Genomic DNA, 19,331 nt, shown 5'->3' on the forward strand with positions numbered 1-19,331 from the left:
TGTAATTTTTACATGTAATTTTATGTGTAATTCCATATATGTATAAAAACCAAACTGTAACCTGGTGACCTTGGGCACATTTTCTCAGGCCCTCTTGAGGCCATGTGCTCCAGGCCGTAGGTAACACATATTTGGCTCAGAATATACCATATTAAAATATTTTGCAGAATTTGGTTTTTTTTTTCCCTCCCCTGTTATCAATATAGTCTTTAGTGACTTCCACATGCCCAAGGTTGAGGACAGGTGACAGTAGGCTGGAAATAAGGAAATGGAGGTAACAAAAGTTAAGTGTTATTTTCTAGAACTAGTTTTAATGGAAAAGAGATAAGGAATTCTGGGATGGGTGTAGGGTTTTTGTCCTTGTTTTAAGATGGGAGAGGTTTATAGGTTGAGGATAGGGAATTGGTAGAGATAGTTCGTTTGAATACTGATATAGGACTGCTGGCAAAGGAGTAAGGTACCTTGAGATGGGATGGGAGTGGCATTTAAAATAGTGAGTAGAATACCTCTTCTTTCGATACTCTTAAAAAGATAAGGAGGATAATAAGTAAAATCCTTGGTGTTAGAGGAAGCTGGTGGATTGTAACTTTTGTATGCAGTAGGAGGCCACGTCATACCTAAGAGTGTGGGAGGGGAGGAGGGGAGGGGGTGTAGGGAACTTGAAGAGAATGGAGCAGATACAGATCTGGGGGAGATGGGAGAGACAGCTGACTGAGAGGCGCTGGGCCCAGCAGAGACAGCAATGGTCTGTAAAGTGGGAGCAAACATTTGCTCAGGGAGAATTGAGGAGCTGATTTATGAATAAAGTTCAGGGTGTCCCAGAAGTCACCATACATAGGGAAAATGGGAAATTGTAGCTAAATGTACCTTTAGTTACAAAATACTCATTACAAATTTTTTCCTTTGTATAGAGATTTTTGGGACACCCTATATATGAATTTCTTGTTATCTGTTTTGTGCTTCAGCTTAATTAAATGCATTTGCCTGTTGAAAATCCCTTTTTGTTTTACTTTTAGGTTTTTAAGTGAGGTTGAAAATAATTAGATTCTGAAGAAATGAACTGTTAAGATATCCGATCTAGAAATTAAAGCCGTAATGTTAAATTTTCTATTTGTTTTAGACTTAAATCACTAAGCTAGGGAGTACCAAATTTCAGGCATATTTTAGAACAATCTTATTTCTGTTGCTGGCTCTGTCCAAATATTACCAGAATAACCTGTTGATAAGACAATGCTGAGTTTTCTTGCTTACGTTGGTAGGAGTCAGTGCTGGCTCCACAGAGCATGACAGTCTCAGACTACGGGAAGGGCTAGGTCTGATTTGTTGAGATTTTGAAGTCTGGTTTAGATGATCTTTCAATTCAGGGTTTTAATTTTAAAGATTGGATAAAGATAACTATTTTTTAAATATTTAAGAATTAGTTGATGTTTATGACTTTGCACGAGTTATTATACTTAACCTCCCTGAACTTCAGTTTTCTCCATTTTAAAATGGGTGGGGGGGGGTGGTGGTAGTAGATACTTTTCCTGTACTCCCTGACGTTCAGTACCTGGAGGCCTTCGAGTTAAACTGACAAAAGACAGATTAAGAGGAGAAAAAAAGTTTATTCCTATGTAAATAGGAGTTTACAAAAGAAGTAACTAAAGTTAGAGACTTATATACCTAATTTAGTAGAAGAAAGTGGGGGGGGGGAGAATTCTGTAGGAAGAACAAATGGATTTTTTAAGGAAAGACAAATGGATTTTCAAGGAAAACAAACAGGAGATAAGCAAGTTTGTGATAACACTTGTGTGTGCGGGTTCAGTGGTCTGTCTGTCTGCCTCATGGCCATTAAACTCCCCAGAGAGGGGTTTTATGGTTTACTCAGTCTTCCTGGGAGTAAAAACTGCTCTGAAGTGGAGGTTTATGGCAGCCTCATTTTCCATAAGTTTCTGCTTTTAGTCAGATAAGGGAAGCTTCAAGGTTTCTTTCTGCATCTGTTGAATCAAGTATCTTTAGCTTAAAATAATCTTCATACCAACTCAGGGTTCTGAGTGGGTCCTCACATAACCATACCTGCTTCATATGGTGGTTGGGAAAATGAGAAACAATATATTAGATATCCAGCACCAAGCCATTAAGTCATACATTCTAACATTTGTTTCATTTCACCTTTTTTCTCCTTTAAGATCTCTGTCTCTTCTCGTTCTTCAGCTTTTCTTATATTGAATGCATCTTAAGCTGCTTTCTTGAAATTAAAAACCATGGAGCATTCATCCTGCATGTATGCTTAACATTGCCCATTTTTGTTTATAGAATTGAGACAGAATTAAGTTCAGGGTTATGCTTTGTTGGAAGCCTGTTAGAAACTTTGCTGTCCCCTAAATATGTAACTAGAAAACCAGACAATATTGGTGAGGCATAATTCCCTTAAAAATTGAAGTTTGTCCTAGCACTCTGGGAGGCCGAGGCGGGTGGATCGCTCGAGGTCAGGAGTTCGAGACCAGCCTGAGCAAGAGCGAGACCCCGTCTCTACTAAAAATAGAAAGAAATTATATGGACAACTAAAATATATATACAAAAAATTAGCCGGGCATGGTGGTGCATGCCTGTAGTCCCAGCTACTCGGGAGGCTGAGGCAGTAGGATCGCTTAAGCCCAGGAGTTTGAGGTTGCTGTGAGCTAGGCTGACGCCACGGCACTCACTCTAGCCCGGGCAACAGAGCGAGACTCTGTCTCAAAAAAAAAAAAATTGAAGTTTGAGTGTAGGCTTTGTTGGGCTCAGAAATTGATATCCCAAAGTATGCCATTTTAGCACGCTGACTACTTTGAACTGAAAGACATTGGAAAGGCCTCAGAAGCAGTCTCTTTCTGACCTTTTCCTGCCCTTCCTTGGAATCTTGCTTCCCCTTCTCCCAAGGCGGGTCCTAGGGATTAGAATCACTCCTACCCAAGGCAAGTCATAGAAACCAGAACCCTTCTCCCCTAAAGCCAGTCATAAAACTTAGAAATATTACTCTAACCTTCCCCTACCTTTCTGTGTAAGAGCTTGCCATAAAGAAATTCTCTGACCTACGTGGTCTGAAAGTAGATCACAAGACCCTCATTCCAGAAGGGCCTGCCCTTTACCCAGGAGGAAGGAATGCTACATGGAAAGGTCAAGAAGGATTTAAGCAGACTGGGCATGGTGGCTTATACCCGTAATCCTAGCACCCTGGGAGGCCAAGGCAGGAGGATTGCTTGAGGCCAGGAGTTCCCATCTCTACAAAAAGTAGAAAAATTAGCCATGCATGGTGTTGTGTGCCCATAGTCCCAGCTACTTGGCAGGCTGAGGCAGGAGGATCACTGGAGCCCAGGAGTTTGAGGTTGCAGTGAGCTATGATGACGCTACTGCACTCTAGCACAGGTGACAGAACAAGACTCTGTCTCAAAAAAAAACATTTAACCAGACTGGCCTTGCTGGGTTTCCCTACTCAGCTTATTACTATTAATACATTCCCTTTTGGTCCAATCACATTTCTGCATGGCTATCTACTCTTCACTGAATCTAAGCATAAAAACGTACAGTTTTCCCTTGGGTCTTTGGTAGGTAATCCTTGCTTTCAGATGTAGTGGGTTTTGTGTGTTCAAACTGAAAGCAGAGCCACTGACTGGCTCAACACTGACTCTCTGAGCTCTGTAATATCCTCAACACACATATTCTTGTTTTGCTTTTTGTTGACATACTGAGAGAAAATGCCAAATAGTAGGAAAGGGTAGTCGGAGGTCTCTATTAAGCATCGCTGAGTAAGTCCGACACGATAAGGATTCTACCAGAAAAGCAGAAGCAGAATATATCAGGGATTTATGACAAGGAATTGGCTTACGCAGTTGTGGGAGCAAGTCTAAAGTCCACAGGGCAGGAAGGGGTGATCATGAGCAGGCTGGAACCTATGGGCACGAGGTTGTCCACAGGTGAAATCAGATCCAGGGAGAAGGAAGATTATTGCAGACCTAGCTGCTATTTGGGTCTCTCAGAGAAGGCCTAAAACTAAACTCTCTTTTAAAGGCCTTCCAAGTAAATCCAGCCAACCCAGGATAATCTTCCAGTTGATTAATTTAAAATCAGCTGATTAGGGACTTTGGGGTTTGATTGAATTACTGCTGGGAGGAGATGTGTGTGTGTTGCCAAGCAGCAGCTGTCTGCCTTCTGTTCTCCAACTCAAGAGACTATCCCTATCTCCCACCTTAATAGAAAACATACTAGAGAGGAAATTCTGGGGACTGTAATTCAGTCCAAACAAGTTGACGCATCAGAAAGTCATCATAGACGATAAAATGTGTCTGGCAAAAAGTGGTTATTGTTTTAAATGACTTTTATTCTGACTTTTGTAAAGACAGTTTCCTGAATTGGTTGTAATATTTTGGTTAACATAAAAGAGAAGTATAAAGTCTGGCTAACATTCAGAAACTTAATCATCATGAACACTTTTTTTGGATAGATGTTTACCAAATGTTTAACATCTCTCATAACTACATTCTGTTTTGCCTTAGGATACTTTTTGACATCACACAAGAAGATGTTTTGTTTCTGGCTTCACCTCTGACTTTTGATCCTTCTGTTGTGGAAATATTCCTTGCTCTATCAAGTGGTGCCTCTCTGCTTATTGTACCAACTTCTGTCAAAATGCTCCCATCAAAATTGGCTGCTGTTCTCTTTTCCCATCACAGAGTGACTATTTTGCAGGTACATTTTAGGAGCAAATGAAATGTTTTATTTTTCATTAGGCAATATTTTAAGTGTCTAGAGAATATTTTCTATACCTGTAGTTCTTTGTATTAGATTAATGATAATCTAGTTAGATTATCAAGGGCTATTTCCTCATGATGTCACTTTTTTGGTGATTTGAAAATGAAAAAAAATCAGTTAATTCTGCCTAGAAAATTCTTTTATTGTGTATTTTGTGCCTTCTATAATAACTAGAGGAACTTGACTTAGACTCGGATCTGTTGTGATATGCTGCCTCTTCTGTCTTAAAATGTATGTGTATTGTGGTTCTCACTAAAAGCTACTATAAGTGAATTAAACCATAATTGAGTTAGGAATATAGATTTTCTAATTTTTACATCAGTATCTTGTACATTAACCTACATAAAAATATTTTTGAAATTTGGCCTCTTAAAACATTAGAAAATGTGTATCTGAAAGTGTAAGACTGGGATACACTCCTTAAGATGTTATTATACATTGTAAGTGGTTAAAGATACTAGGGACAATTAACAAAATTACATGTATATCATGATTCGCAGATGTCTCAGGTGTTTAACTGCTGTGAGCCTCAAGTTTTATCTATAAATGGAAATAATATCCATCTCAAATAGGTGTAAGAATTAAATGAGATAGTATAACATAGTTCCTGGTGTGTGTGTGTGTGGTGTGTGTGTGTCTGTCCTAGTCTGTTTGGTCTGCTGTAACGAAATACCGTAAACTGGGTAGCTTATAAACACAAATTTATTTCTCACAGTTCTGGAGGTGGGAAGTCAAAATTGAGTCATCCGCAGATTTGATGTCTGGTAAGGGCCTGCTCACTGATTCACAGACTGCTGTCTTTATACTGTGTCCTCACATGATGGAAGGAGTGAAGGGGCTCTCAGGCCTCATTTATAAAGGCATTAATCTCATTAATGAAGGCTCTACCTGCATGACCTAATCACCTCCCTCTCTTGCAGGGGTGGGGAACCTGCAGTCTTAAGGCCACATGTGGACTTCTGGGTCCTTAAGTGTGGCCTTTGACTGAATCCAAATTTTACATAACATATCCCTTTTTTTTTTTTTTTTTTCTGGAGACAAAGTCTTGTTCTGTTGCCTGAGCTAGAGTGCCGTGGCATTATCATAGCTCACTGCAACCTCAAACTCCTGGGCCCAAGTAATCCTCCTGCCTCAGCCTCCCTAGTAGCTGGGACTACATGCTACTGCATGCTACATGCTACCATGCCTGGCTAATTTTTTCTATTTTTAGTAGGGGTCAGGGTCTCACTCTTGCTGAGACTAGTCTCAAACTCCTGACCTCAAGTGATCCTCCCGCCTCGGCCTCCCAGAGTGCTAGGATTATAGGCATGAGCCACCGCACCTGGCCAATATATTCTTTTATTTAAAAGGGTGCAGTAGAGAAAGATAAAGCTTTTCTTGCCTCCTTGGTGCTCAAATTAGAACAATCTTGAAATCAGAAGGCCACAGGTTCCCCACCCTAAGCCTGGTTAGGATTTCAGTATATGAATTTTGACACAGATGTTCAGACAACAGCAGTGTGTATACGTGCGCACCTGGGTGCATTTTAATTATTAGTTTCCATTGTCTGTTTTGGTAAACAATATCAGGTTTTTATCTAGTGTAGAAAGACTTGAGGGGATAATTTCTGCTCCAAAGACAAATTTTGATACTTTATGACTTTTTTTAGGCAATGTGTTTTTCATCCTAATATATCTATCTATCTGTCTATATATAGGAATTGAGTACAGCAGTGTGGCTTGTTGGGTATCAGTGTTTATAAATCCTCATCTTCTGGTGAGTCATTCTGTGAACTGGGTAGGATTTTACTATAACTGTTTTGTTTTCTAGTGAAATTCAAGGAACATATTTCTCAGGAAGCATTTGCCTTCGTAGATTTGAGTGATAGTTACTAAAGGGAAGGAGACTTTTCTTCAGTATCAAGTCAATGAATTCTACTCTTTAAATTTCATCCCCTTGCTTAATGTTTTAACATAATCTCAGATAAATTTACTTTAGCAGTTTTTAATTTAACCTTTGTGGGGTCAGATCAGTTTAACTGATGTAAACTTACTAACTCTTTTCCCAGAATATGGCAAATTTTGCATATAGTTTCATGATGATTTTATTTAACTTACAATACTTATTTGGAATATTCTCATCACATTTGACTTGGTTTGAGTAAGGAAGAGACGTATAGAAGCTGACAGGCTATCCTTTCCTATCCTTTCCCTTGTGTAAGATGCATGTCTTTTCTTAGAGTGAATTTCAGCTTTGTTGTCGGGTTTCATCTTTTCTCTCCTAGGTCAAATTTCTTATCAAGTAATATATAAGTCATCAAGGATTTTTGCCTTAAGATAAACTTTTTTAAAAAAGAGTTCCCTGTACATATTTTATTTATAGACAATGACCTTACCAAGACCTAATTGGACATGAAGCATGGATCTTAAACTCTCTTGAACACATACTACTAAAGCTTTGAAAATTGGAAAGAATGGAACATCGTGAGTTATTATGGGGGAGAAGGCCCCAAGGTGAAATGGACTAAGCTTTTGAGGAAATTAAAGACCTCTTTTAGCTAGGTGGGGTGGCTTGCAATCCCCAGAGGCTGAGGTAGGAGGATCACTTGAACTCAGGAGTTCAAGGCTGCAGTGAGCTCTGGTGATGCTACTGCATTCCAGCCTGGACAGAGTGAAACCCTGTCTCCAAAAAAAAAAAAAAAGACGTCTTTTATTTGTTTGAGGGATAAGGAGCTTCTTAGGAAAGAAAGGCTTGATTTTTGGTTTGTTACAAAGCTAAAGTGTATTGGGACATTTTACATTTACATGCTCTGGGTAAAACAAAGTTATATTATTTAATCTTGTTGCCCTTGAGCTGGGCATGGTGGCTTGTACCTGTAATCCCAGCTACTCAGGAGGCTGAGATGGGAAGATCACTGGAACCCAGGAGTTTGAGACCATTTTGGGTGATATAGCAAGACCTCTTCTCAAAATAAATGAATGAATGAATGAATAAATAAATCACGTGCCTTTTAAAAGTAAAATATTTTAATTAGAGTGAAATCTTAGGCTGTTAAGTTGCTGGGTAGGAATATGACACCATAACAGTGTTTTCTGTTTTTCCTTATAAAATTTGGGAGACTTAACCTTCTCTATTTTTTCTGTTATTTGCTAAGTCCTGTTTTTTATATCTAGAATGATTTAGTAGCAAAGGATGTTGACTTGCATTCTACCTCTAAACTTACATCAGTTTATAAGTATCTGAACAATATTTCTATTAACATTTTATCTTGCCAAATATTCATAGTTGTGTGCATTTATTTGTTGAGTTCAAAGTTGAAATTATCCTTAACACCAGAAATTAGGCCAGAACATTTGAAATTTCCCTAGTGAAAATGGAGAGCTAGGACCATTTCAGCCTTCATTTGACAAGAGATTTTCCTTGTGACAAAACTCTTGGTGTAACAGTTAATAGCATGATTTAGAATGTCTTACAAATACGGTTGCCATTATAATTTATTACTAAAACCCAGAATCTTTTGAGAGTGAACAGAGGTGCTAAATTCCCAGAGAGTAATCTGGGATAGTAAGCATATACTGGGATGTAGGGTCATTCTGCTACTTACATATTTTGACAAGCCATGACCTTAATCATCTTTCTTAATTAAAATTCAAGTTGTCTATTAGGGGTCTTTGTAGATTTTCTTGAAAGAAATCATTTAAAAATCTTTATTCACATAGGACTTTTATAGAAGAGATTGGCAGGTCCTGTCCCCAAAAGGCAACGATAAAGCTGTACAAAATCGATAAAAGCAAGCATTTCAACACTTTGGAAACTGACCAAAGGCATACAACAATTTGAGAAGCATTTATGTTTTTAAAAACTGAATTTTGTGTAAGAATGGTGGAACTCTGTGGCATTCTGGCCTACGTCTGCTCCCACCACCCCTGCCCCAGCCCAGTCCACACACAGGTCCAGTCTGTTTAAAGGCAGCTCACTCAGTTGGTAATAGTAGGTAATGCCCATGAGCAGCAGCAGCGTCTGTGGAAATGATGGTCTTGAGTGGGCCAGCAGCCAGGGGCAGTAGCTGTCATAGCCTGAGACTGCAGTGATGGTGGGATGAGCACATTCCTGGCGGGGGCTTCACTAGTGTGAATTAGAGACTGGAGAGTGTCCACGCACATTCCTGACTGGCCCTGAGGCTGTGTGTATGCACATAAGAGATGTGAAAGGACCCATAGAAAGTAAAAGCTGAATCAGGCTTGAGAATGACCTGAACTTTGAATGAGCTCCTTCCCTATCCACACACAGATCCATCTGTGTGGACAATCTGTCTAATCATTGGTTGACCACTGGGCTATGTAGACACAGGATGACCCACAGGAATTCAGACCTAAAAAGAAGAACATATATTTTTAATTTGTTTTAGAGACAAGCCTCTCATTCTGTCACCCAGGATCATAGCTCATTGTAACCTCAAACTCCTGGGCTCAATAGATCGTCCAGTCTCAGCTTCCCAAATAGCTGGGACTCCAGGTGCATGTCACTGTGCATGACTAATTTTTTTTTTTTTTTTTTGGTAGAGGCAGGGTCTCACTATGTTGCCTAGGCTGGTCTTGAACTTCTGGACTAAAGTGATCCTCCCACCTTGGCCTCCCAAAGTGCTGGGATTACAGGTGGGAGCCAACACACCTGGCCTTATGTGTGTATATATGTACTTACATATTTCTACATATTTGCATATGTTTTCCTTTCTATTAAAGAGATATCTAAAAGTAAAATTACGAAAATAATATTTATAATAGCATCGAAAACTATAAAATAGGAATAAACTTAAAGAAGAACAAGACTTGTATACTGAAAACTATAAAGCAAGAAATTACAGACCTAAATAGAGAGACATTTCATGTGTATAGATTGGAAGTTTCAATATTAAGATTACAGTTCTCCCCAAATTGATCTATAACTTAAACATAGTCCCAAGTAAAATGCCCAGTAGACTTTTTTGTAGAAATTGATATGTTGATTCTAAGTTTTATATGGAAATGCAAAAGCCAGTCTTGATCCATGCAATAGAGTACTACTCAGCAATAAAAAGGAATGAACTGTTGATACAGCAACATAGAATTGCATCTATTATGTTGAGTGAAAGAAGCCAGGTAAAAATGGAGTACATGTTGTACAATTCCATTTATTTAAGTGGAACATATAATTTCCATTTATAATTATATATGTAATTTATATAAATGGAATCATACAACATGCCAGCTGGTCTATACTGACAGAAAATACATCAGTGATTGTCTACAGAAAGGGTCCATTTGGAGAGAAGAATTATAGTGGTACACAGGAAATTTAAGGGGTGATAGATATTGCTGTGGTCTGATGTTTATGTTCCTCCAGAATTCATATGTTGAAATCTAATCCCCAGTGTGTTGGTATTAAGGTGTGGGGCCCTTAGGAGGCGACTAGGTCATGAGGGTGGGGCCCTTGTGAATGGGATTAGTGCCTTTATAAAAGAAGCCTGAATGCTGGGCGCAGTAGCACATCCTTGGAGTCCCAGCTACTCTGGAGGCAGAGGTGGGGGATTGCTTGAGCTGAGGAGTTCTAGATCAGCCTGGGCAACATAGTGAGACCCCAAGCCCCCTAAAAAGAGACCTGAGGCCTGAGGTTGCTTGTTTGTGCCTTTCACCGTGTGAGGAAGCAGCAAGAAAGTGCCATCTATGAAGCAGACAGAGTCCTCACTAGACGCTGAACCTGCCAGCCCCTTGATCTTGGACTTCCCAGCCTCCAGAACTGTGAGCAATAGATTTCTGTTTTTTATAAATTGCCCAGTCTATGTAATTTTTGTTATAGTAATCCAAATAGACTAAGACAGGTATGTTCATTATTTGGATTGTGGTGATGGTTTCATGGTATATGCCATATATCAGAACTTAAATTGTATACTTTATAGTTTATTAAATGTCAGTTATACCTCAGTAATGCTGTTGTTAAATATCTTTATTCATATTGCTTTGTTTAGACACATTTTTAACCCCTTGATATACTTTGTATATACAGAGCAAATGGGAAAAGAAGTGTAAATTGACTTCGTAGATTTTGTCCTTTTTATATGTAAACATTTTTGTGTAAATGATATAATGAAACATAACTGATGTTTTTGCTTAAGCTTTTTTCTAAGGCATAACCATTATCCACATTAAGAAGATAAAGCTCCCTCAGTAGTTTTTCAGATGTGATTTGCCATTAATAAACACAATCTTAATTTCCATGTGGACTACAAATGTTAAGTTTTGAACTAATCATTACCTTTTTACCTTTTTAAAGAAGTGAGAGGCAAGAAATAGCTTATTTTTAATGTATCTATAGGCAACACCAACATTGCTTAGAAGATTCGGAGCACAGCTTATCAAATCAACTGTTTTGTCAGCCAGTACTTCCCTTCGAGTATTAGCTCTTGGTGGCGAAGCATTTCCATCATTGACTGTTCTCAAAAGCTGGAGGGGAGAAGGCAATAAAACACAAATATTTAATGTTTATGGTATCACAGAAGTATCCAGTTGGGCGACCTTTTACAGGATTCCAGAGAAGATTCTTAACTCTAATTTGAAGTAAGAGTTTCAATTATACTAAATAGAAAGAAGAGAGACTGTATATTTCCGGGATCTTAATACTAACAGTGTTTTTAATAGGCACTGGGGTAATAATTTTAGAAAAACTATTTTAACTAGTATTTTAGGTTGGGAATCCACAACATTTGTTATTAACTGGTGCTGAGATCCTGCTGGAACTTTTTGTAACTGAACAATAATGGATAATATATGATAACCTTTCCACCTAACCTTTTCTTCTTGGTAGTCTTTGAACTATAGCATAACAAACTTTTTTTTTTCTTTATAATGTGATTAAATACATTGGGAAATACTCTTTTCAAATGAAAATTTTTAAATCTCCTTTGGGTTGTGTTTTTTGTAGATGTGAAATGCCTGTACAACTGGGATTTCCACTGCTTGGAACAGTAGTTGAAGTCAGAGATACTAATGGTTTCACAATTCAAGAAGGCAATGGCCAAGTATTTTTAGGTTGTTTTATATTTGTTCATTGAGAATAATTTTTTTTAAGAAAGAAATTTGATATGTAAATTTTATTCTTTTCCTGTTTTTCTTAGTCTAGTATGCTTTTCAGTGATAATAATTTTTTTTTTTTTTTTTTGAGACAGAGTGTCACTCTGTCACCCAGTCTGGAGTGTAGTGATCCCAGTCATAGTTCACTGCAACCCTTAAACTCCTGATCTCAAGCGATTTTCCTGCCTTAGCCTCCCAAGTAGTTAGGAGTACAGGTGTGTGCCACCATACCTGGCTAATTTTAACATTTTTTTTTTTAAGAGGTGGGGGTCTCCCTATGTTGCCCAGGCTGATCTCAAACTCCCAGCCCCAAGCAATCCTCCCACCTAAGATTCCCAAAGTGCCAGGATTACAGGCTTGAGCCACCCTGCCCGGCTGATAATTTTTAATATCAGTTTCAGTCATGAAACATTGAATAAATTACCATAAATATTTCAGCTAACAATGTCTAATACTCTAATAAAAATATTTAGAAACTATACTTGGACCTTTATATTCATATTTATAGCCAAAATTATATTTAATTAGTATACTAAGAATTTTTTTAAATCCCATATATATTTTTAGAAATAAATTTTATTTTATCCCTTTGCTTAGTTACTGAGGAAATTTTGTCTAATTTTATCAGATAACATTTAAAAGTGAACCACCCTTTTAATATATATTCAAATTTTGAAGCTTAGGAACAATTTTTGGAGATGTTCTTGATTTGATGGTTTTTAATCTATTTCCCATGACTTTTATGACATTGGTGTTTATATCTTGGGAAGGTGGCAGAAACAGAGTGTGTTTTCTTGATGATGAAGTGACAGTACCACTTGGCACAATGCGAGCCACAGGAGACTTTGTAACTGTGAAAGACGGAGAGATATTTTTCTTGGGACGAAAGGACAGTCAGATCAAACGTCATGGCAAACGTCTTAACATTGAACTTGTGCAACAGGTAGAACTATTTAAATATTAAATATCTATTAATACATTGTAGGTATTAGAAGCAACCACCACCAATTTTTTGTGCTAGGGTTCTCTATTATTTACACCTAAGATTTTTATGTTAGTGAAGTACAGTAAAAGGTACGGATAATTCAATGTGCTTCTTATTCCCAGCATGAAGAGATGGTTATTCCTTAAATAAGTGACAGAGTGGATTCTGATATCTGTGAAAATAAATGGGCTTATTTTGTTTTAGTATCTATTATTTTTGAAAAATATTAAAAACCTGTAGTAGTAACGGCAACCAATTTTTAAAAAATCTTAAGTATATTCCAAAATTTAATTCAACTGTTTTGATTTCAGATATAAAAAAAAATTGAGTGTTTAGGAAGCTTGTTTTTAAATGTCCGCATTGGCATATTTGGATAATGTCTCTTATAGGTTGCTGAAGAACTTCAGTATGTGGAGTCTTGTGCAGTTACATGGTATAATCAGGAAAAATTAATTCTCTTCATGGTGTCCAAAGATAATTTAGTAAAGGATTACATCTTCAAAGAACTGCAGAGACATCTTCCAAGTCATGCAATCCCAGATGAACTTGTTTTGATTGATGTTCTACCATTTACATCTCATGGTAAAATAATTTAAAGCAGATATGTTTCATTAGCAAATAATACTAATTGTATTCATAACTAGTTTAATGGTCACATAAATCTTTATTATTATAAGTGATACTAACATTTATTGTAATAGACCTTTTGTTAAGTGCTTTGTATAATTAATTCCTTTTATCTTCAGAAAATCATGTGGGTAGGTGGTATTACTCCCATTTACAGACGAGGAAACTAAAGCTTTAAGAAGTCATTAGGCTGGTCATGGTGGCACACACCTGTAGTCCCGGCCACTCAGGAGGCTGAGGTGGAAGGATGTCTTGAGGCCAGGAGTTGAAGACTGTAGTATGCTATGATCACACTTATGAATAGCCACTGCGCTTCAGCCTAGGCAACATAGTGAGACCCCCATCTCAAAAACAAAAAAAGAAAAAGTGAATTTTCCCCAAATCATTTTGCTACTTGGTGGTGATAGTAGTCAGGGTTCTCCAGAGAAACAGAACTAATAAAGAGATATGTAAAAAGGAGATTTATTATGAGGAATCAGTTCATGCGATTATGGAGGCTGTGAAGTCTAGCAATCTGCTATCTGTAAGCTGGAGACCCTGGGAAGCTGGTGGTGGAGTTAAGTCTGAGTCTTAAGGCCTGAGAACCAGAGAAACTGATGATGTAAATCCTAATTAAAGGGCAGAAGATGAGATGAGATGTCCCAGGTTGAGCAATGAGGAAGGAAAAAATTGGAAAAGGAGTAAATTCTTCTTTTCTTTGTATTTTTTCTATTCAGCCATTCAACAGATTGGATGATGTCCAGCCACTTTGGGGAGGGCAACGTACTTTATGGAGTCCACCAGTTCATATGCTAATCTCATTCAGAACCACTCTCACAGACACACCCCGAAACAATGTTTAGTCTGGCACCCCATGACCCACTCAGGTTGACACATAAAATTAACCATCATAGTGGTAGAATTGGAATTCTGTCAGGGACTATTTGACTGCAAAATATAGACTCTTAATTATTGTATTATTAATATATTGCCTTCCCAATTTCATTTTTACTTAATATATACTTCAAAATGCAGTAATTGTTCAGTTAACGCAACCATTTCTTTAGCTCTTTAAATTAGACAACCATTAACTCCTCCTTTTCTCTTTTCTTAGCTGTTTACCCTCTACATTCTTAGTAGGGTCAGACTGCTTTCCTTAGAATTGATTATTTATGACAAACGCTTTATTCTATGGGATTTCTAAGCTTTACAATGAAAAATGTATGTGACTAATGAATATATAAAGGCTTTGAGGTAAAATTTAAAAATGTTATTTTAAAACATTTGTTATTTCTCTTTTATGTTAAGGCAAGATTGATGTTTCTGAGTTAAACAAGATATATTTAAACCACATAAACATGAAGTCTGAGTGTAAGCTCAATGGAAAAGAGGAACTTTGGGAAAAATTACAGTATTTGTGGAAGGTACAACTTTTAAGATACAAATTTATTATTGTAAAGAGGTCATCTTAAGTCTTTAAGGAATGATATCTTAATTAAGTTGGATAAAATTTTCTAAGAATTGTATTGCTGTCCAGATGTTAGGTAGTATAGCTATAATACAGATTTATTCAATTTGTATTAAAATAAACCTTAGATTCTCTACTATAAGATTAGATTAATCTCCCCACAAAGAAATTTATTGGAAGTGAGGTAGTCATAAAAGGCACAAGTAGACAAAGGCTGTCTTGACATAAGTTTTCTCTAAGAGGGGCAGAGGAGTACAGTAACACTTTTGTCAGAGCTGAGAAAATAGCCAAATCTTGCTATGTCACAATCTGTTATCTGTTATAATTAGGGCCTACCTCTTTATTCCAAAAGAAATTTCAGTAACAGCATGTGTTTCTGCTTAAGAGAATTTATTTTTTAATATATATGTCTCAATAGGCTAACAATTTTTCTTAGATAAAATGTAGATTTTTCTTTTCTAAAGGGACCTGAAAAGAGGATATAATTGTATAGTCTTGTCTAAAAATAGACCTATCTAGATAAAAGCCTTATTCACTTCATTTTTAGATTCTTGACAAGTAATGTTGATTTATATGAAGGAGATAAAGATAAATATTATTCCCATATTATAGAAATATCAGCAAATAGTATCTTGTGGGCTTTATAATTAGTAAATCAGATGTTTTTGTAACTCTATTCCCAAGTTTATGGGTAGGAAAACTTCTCTAAAAGGAAGTATTTGAGGTATTTTGCAGTTTTTGAGTCAGTTTATGACAAAATTAGTATGGTGATGGTCTCCTTTAAAGAAAGTGATTTAAAACTTTATTTTTATTATTAAAAATATTCTGTATTTCTTATATCATTAATATAGTTACTATCACCTCTGTATGTCACCTGTAAGTGTTGAAGTCTTTTGGTTTTGGGCCTTTATGTCACCATTTTCTCCCTTCTCTCATCTGTAGTCTACTCTGAGTCTCTCAGAAGATCTTTTGAAGGTTCCTGATGAATCACTCTTCTTAAATAGTGGTGGCGATTCCTTAAAGTCCATACGACTCCTCAATGAGATTGAAAAACTTACTGGTACATCAGTACCTGGGCTTCTGGAAATGATTCTCAGCAGTTCCATTTTAGAGATTTACAATCACATCCTTCACACACTGTTTCCAGATGAAGACCTGACATTCAGCAAGAGTTGTGCCACAAAAAGGAAACTCAGCGACATCAACCAAGAGGAAGCTGGTGGAAAATCTTTACATCAGAAATCTACCATCAGTTTAAATTGCAATAGTGAGATTAAGGCTTTTGTTGCACTCAGCAGAGGGAGTCAGATTTTGTCTCTGAATACTACTATGTCTTTAACTAAGTTAGGGCACTTCCCTTCAGTCTATTCTTCTGACTTAATGTCAGAGACTAACATTGAAAATTTGAAAAGCTTAAGTCCTCCAGCTCTTATTGGGAACTCAGAAAATCCATCCTTTGCTGCAATAGTTTCTGAAGAGGGGAAACCTGTGATAGAGGCTGAGAAAATGGAATTACATGTGAGGTGGAGGTCAGACACAGGCAAATGTGTAGATGCTTCACCGCTAGTTGTAATACCAGCTTTTGATAAGTCATCTGCAACTGTGTACATTGGTTCCCATTCTCACAGAATGAAGGCCATTGACCTTTACTCGGGGAAGGTGAAATGGGAACAGATTTTGGGAGATCGAGTTGAATCCTCAGCATGTGTATCTAAGTGTGGACATTTTATTATAGTGGGTAAGTTTTTGCAGTGTGTGTATCTAAGTGTGGACATTTTATTATAGTGGGTAAGTTTTTGAATTTGGGGTTTATAGAGTTAAATTGAATTACCTTATAATAATGCTGATAGGACCAAGTTAAATGACAAAAAAATCTTCTTATGGTGTGTTTGGTTGCTGTCACAAAAAATACTTAACCATGTGCTGATTAACAGTGTGGGCCTTGGATTTGAACCTAGCTCTATAGCTGTTATGAGCTCTCTGACCTTTGGCAAGTTGCTGAACCTCTTAGAACTTCAGTTTTCTTGTGGATAAAGTGGGAGTAATAATAAAGCATGCTGTTGCATCACAAATTACCCCAAAACTTAATGATCTAGAGCAACAAACATTTATTATTTCACGGTTTCTGTGGGTGAGGAATTTAGGAGCAGTTTAGGTGGCAGTTCTGGCTCAGGGTCTCTCATGTGGCTGTAGCCATCTGGAAGCTTGATGTGGGCTGGATAATCTACTCCAAGATGGCTCATCCACATTGCTGTGAGCAGAAAGCCTCAGTTCTTTGCTAGTTCTTGGCAGGAAACTTCAGTTCTTGCCGCACAGACCTCTCTGTAGACTGCTTGAATGCCCTCACAACATGGCAGCTAACTTCCCTCAAAGCGAGTGATCCAAAATAAAGCAAGTAAAGAGGAACACCGTACTTTTTAGGAGCTAGTCTCCTTAATTGCAAGCCATCGTTTTTCTTTTATTCTGTTCATTAGAATTGCATCACTCTGTCCAGCCCACACTCAAGAGGAAGGAAGTTAGGCTCTACTTCCTGAAAGGAAAAGTATCAAAGAATTTGTGGACATACTTTAAAGCCACCAGAATCATCATAGAGCTTTCGGGAGGATTAAATGAGATAATTGCTTATGCACCCATTGGTACATTGCTAGGCACAGACTGAGTGCTCAGTAAGGGTTAGCTACCACCTGCTGCTCTGTTTCTGTAATGTGTGGCTGACTTTTACTTTATTGGGACTTTCAGTGTCCTGGGTGTAATATCTCTCCGTGACTACCACTCTCTTTTTACTCTTCCAATTATATTAGGTTTCACTTTATATGCTCATGGAATCTTCATCAAAGCTTTTCAGGCTAGGTGCTAGGGAATATATTTCCCTACTTGTGCTGTCCCAGCTGGGATTTACTTGAATCTGAATTTGATTCTTCCCTTTTAAACACCTGCATTTTGAAAATTGTGCTACAGGAAACTTTGAGTTACATATGTGAATGATCTGATCTGTAGGCTCTTGAGTAGTTCCCATCCATGAAAACTCATTGAGATTCTTGTTTGTACCCCAAGTGTCTAGACTCAAGGCCTATGGCACATGACGGTCACTTAGTACTTACAAAATATTTTTATTAAGATATTTATGTACAGTAAAACTCATCCTTTTTAATATGCAGTCTCTGTGTTTGACACATACATGTATCATGTAACCACTACCACAGTCAAGAGTCCATTACTCCAAAATATTTCCGGGCTGCTTTGTAGTCATCCCTCCCCATACCTCCAAGGCAACCACTGATCTGTTTTCTGCCCCTCTAATTTCGTCTTTTCCAGAATAGCGTATAAACGAAATTATACGGTATGTTAGTCTGCTTCTTTTACTTAGCATAATGGTTAAGTTTCAATCATATTGTAGTGTGTATCAGAACTTAGTTTCTTTTTATTGCTGAGTATTCCATTGTGTAGATGTGCCACGGTTTGCTTATCCATTCACATTTGGATTGTTTCCAGTTTGGGTAATTATAAATAAGACTTGAATAAACATTTGTGAATGGACTTTTGGATAAACCTAAGTTTTAATTTCACTTGGGTCGTTACTTGAGGGGCGGGGGGCTGCTGGGTTATATGGTTAAGTGTAGTTTTAAATGTATGAGAAACTGCCAAATTGTTTTCCAAAGGGACTGAACCATTTTTTGTTACCATCATCAATTTGTGAGAGGTGTAATTGCTCCACATCCTTGCTAGGATATTGGTATTGTCAGTTTTTAAATTTTTTAAATTTTTAAAAACCATTTTAACCATTCAAATAATCATGGCATGGTATTTCGTTGTGGTTTTAATTTGCCCTTCTCTAGTGACTGATGATATTCAACATCTTTTCCTAAGCACATTTGCTATCTGTGTATCTTTTTCTTTTTTTCTTTTTTTTTTGAGACAGAGTCTCGCTCTATTGCCCGGGCTGGAGTGAGTGCCGTGGCGTCAGTCTAGCTCACAGCAACCTCAAACTCCTGGGCTCAAGCAATCCTCCTGCCTCAGCCTCCCGAGTAGCTGGGACTACAGGCATATGCCACCATGCCCGGCTAATTTTTTCTATATATATTTTTAGCTGTCCATATAATTCCTTTCTATTTTTAGTAGAGACGGGGTCTCGCTCTTGCTCAGGCTGGTCTCGAACTCCTGAGCTCAAACAATCCGCCCTCCTCGGCCTCCCAGAGTACTAGGATTACAGGCTCTGTGTATCTTTTATGAAGTGTCTGCTTACATCTTTTGCCCATTTTTTATTGTTATAATTGTTTTCTGTGGAGTCTTGAGAATTCTTTTATGTATTCTAAATACAGGTTCTTTATCAGATACGTGTTTTGCATGTTTTCTTTCAGTCTGTGGCTTGTGTCTTCACTCTGATGAAGTCCAGTTTGTCTTTTTTTTTAATGGGTCATGC

The 19,331-nt window shown here is 37.5% G+C and overlaps 1 protein-coding gene across 6 annotated transcripts in view; it reads left to right on the plus strand.

Annotated features, from left to right (window-relative positions):
- AASDH (aminoadipate-semialdehyde dehydrogenase) overlaps positions 1-19,331 on the plus strand; it is a 37,806-nt gene that overhangs the window by 9,661 nt on the left and 8,814 nt on the right. For 5 of the 6 annotated variants that reach the window (XM_069457084.1, XM_069457085.1, XM_069457082.1 and 2 more), the window contains 7 exons: positions 4,512-4,704; positions 11,098-11,339; positions 11,704-11,810; positions 12,623-12,795; positions 13,227-13,419; positions 14,752-14,867; positions 15,854-16,649. In XM_069457084.1, coding sequence (XP_069313185.1) covers positions 4,512-4,704; positions 11,098-11,339; positions 11,704-11,810; positions 12,623-12,795; positions 13,227-13,419; positions 14,752-14,867; positions 15,854-16,649 — 1,820 coding nt within the window. The remainder of the gene's footprint in view (positions 1-4,511; positions 4,705-11,097; positions 11,340-11,703; positions 11,811-12,622; positions 12,796-13,226; positions 13,420-14,751; positions 14,868-15,853; positions 16,650-19,331) is intronic. The other variant, XM_069457087.1, reaches the window with a different exon arrangement.

Source organism: Eulemur rufifrons, chromosome 24, assembly GCF_041146395.1.
Source record: "Eulemur rufifrons isolate Redbay chromosome 24, OSU_ERuf_1, whole genome shotgun sequence".
Lineage (NCBI taxonomy): Eukaryota > Metazoa > Chordata > Mammalia > Primates > Lemuridae > Eulemur > Eulemur rufifrons.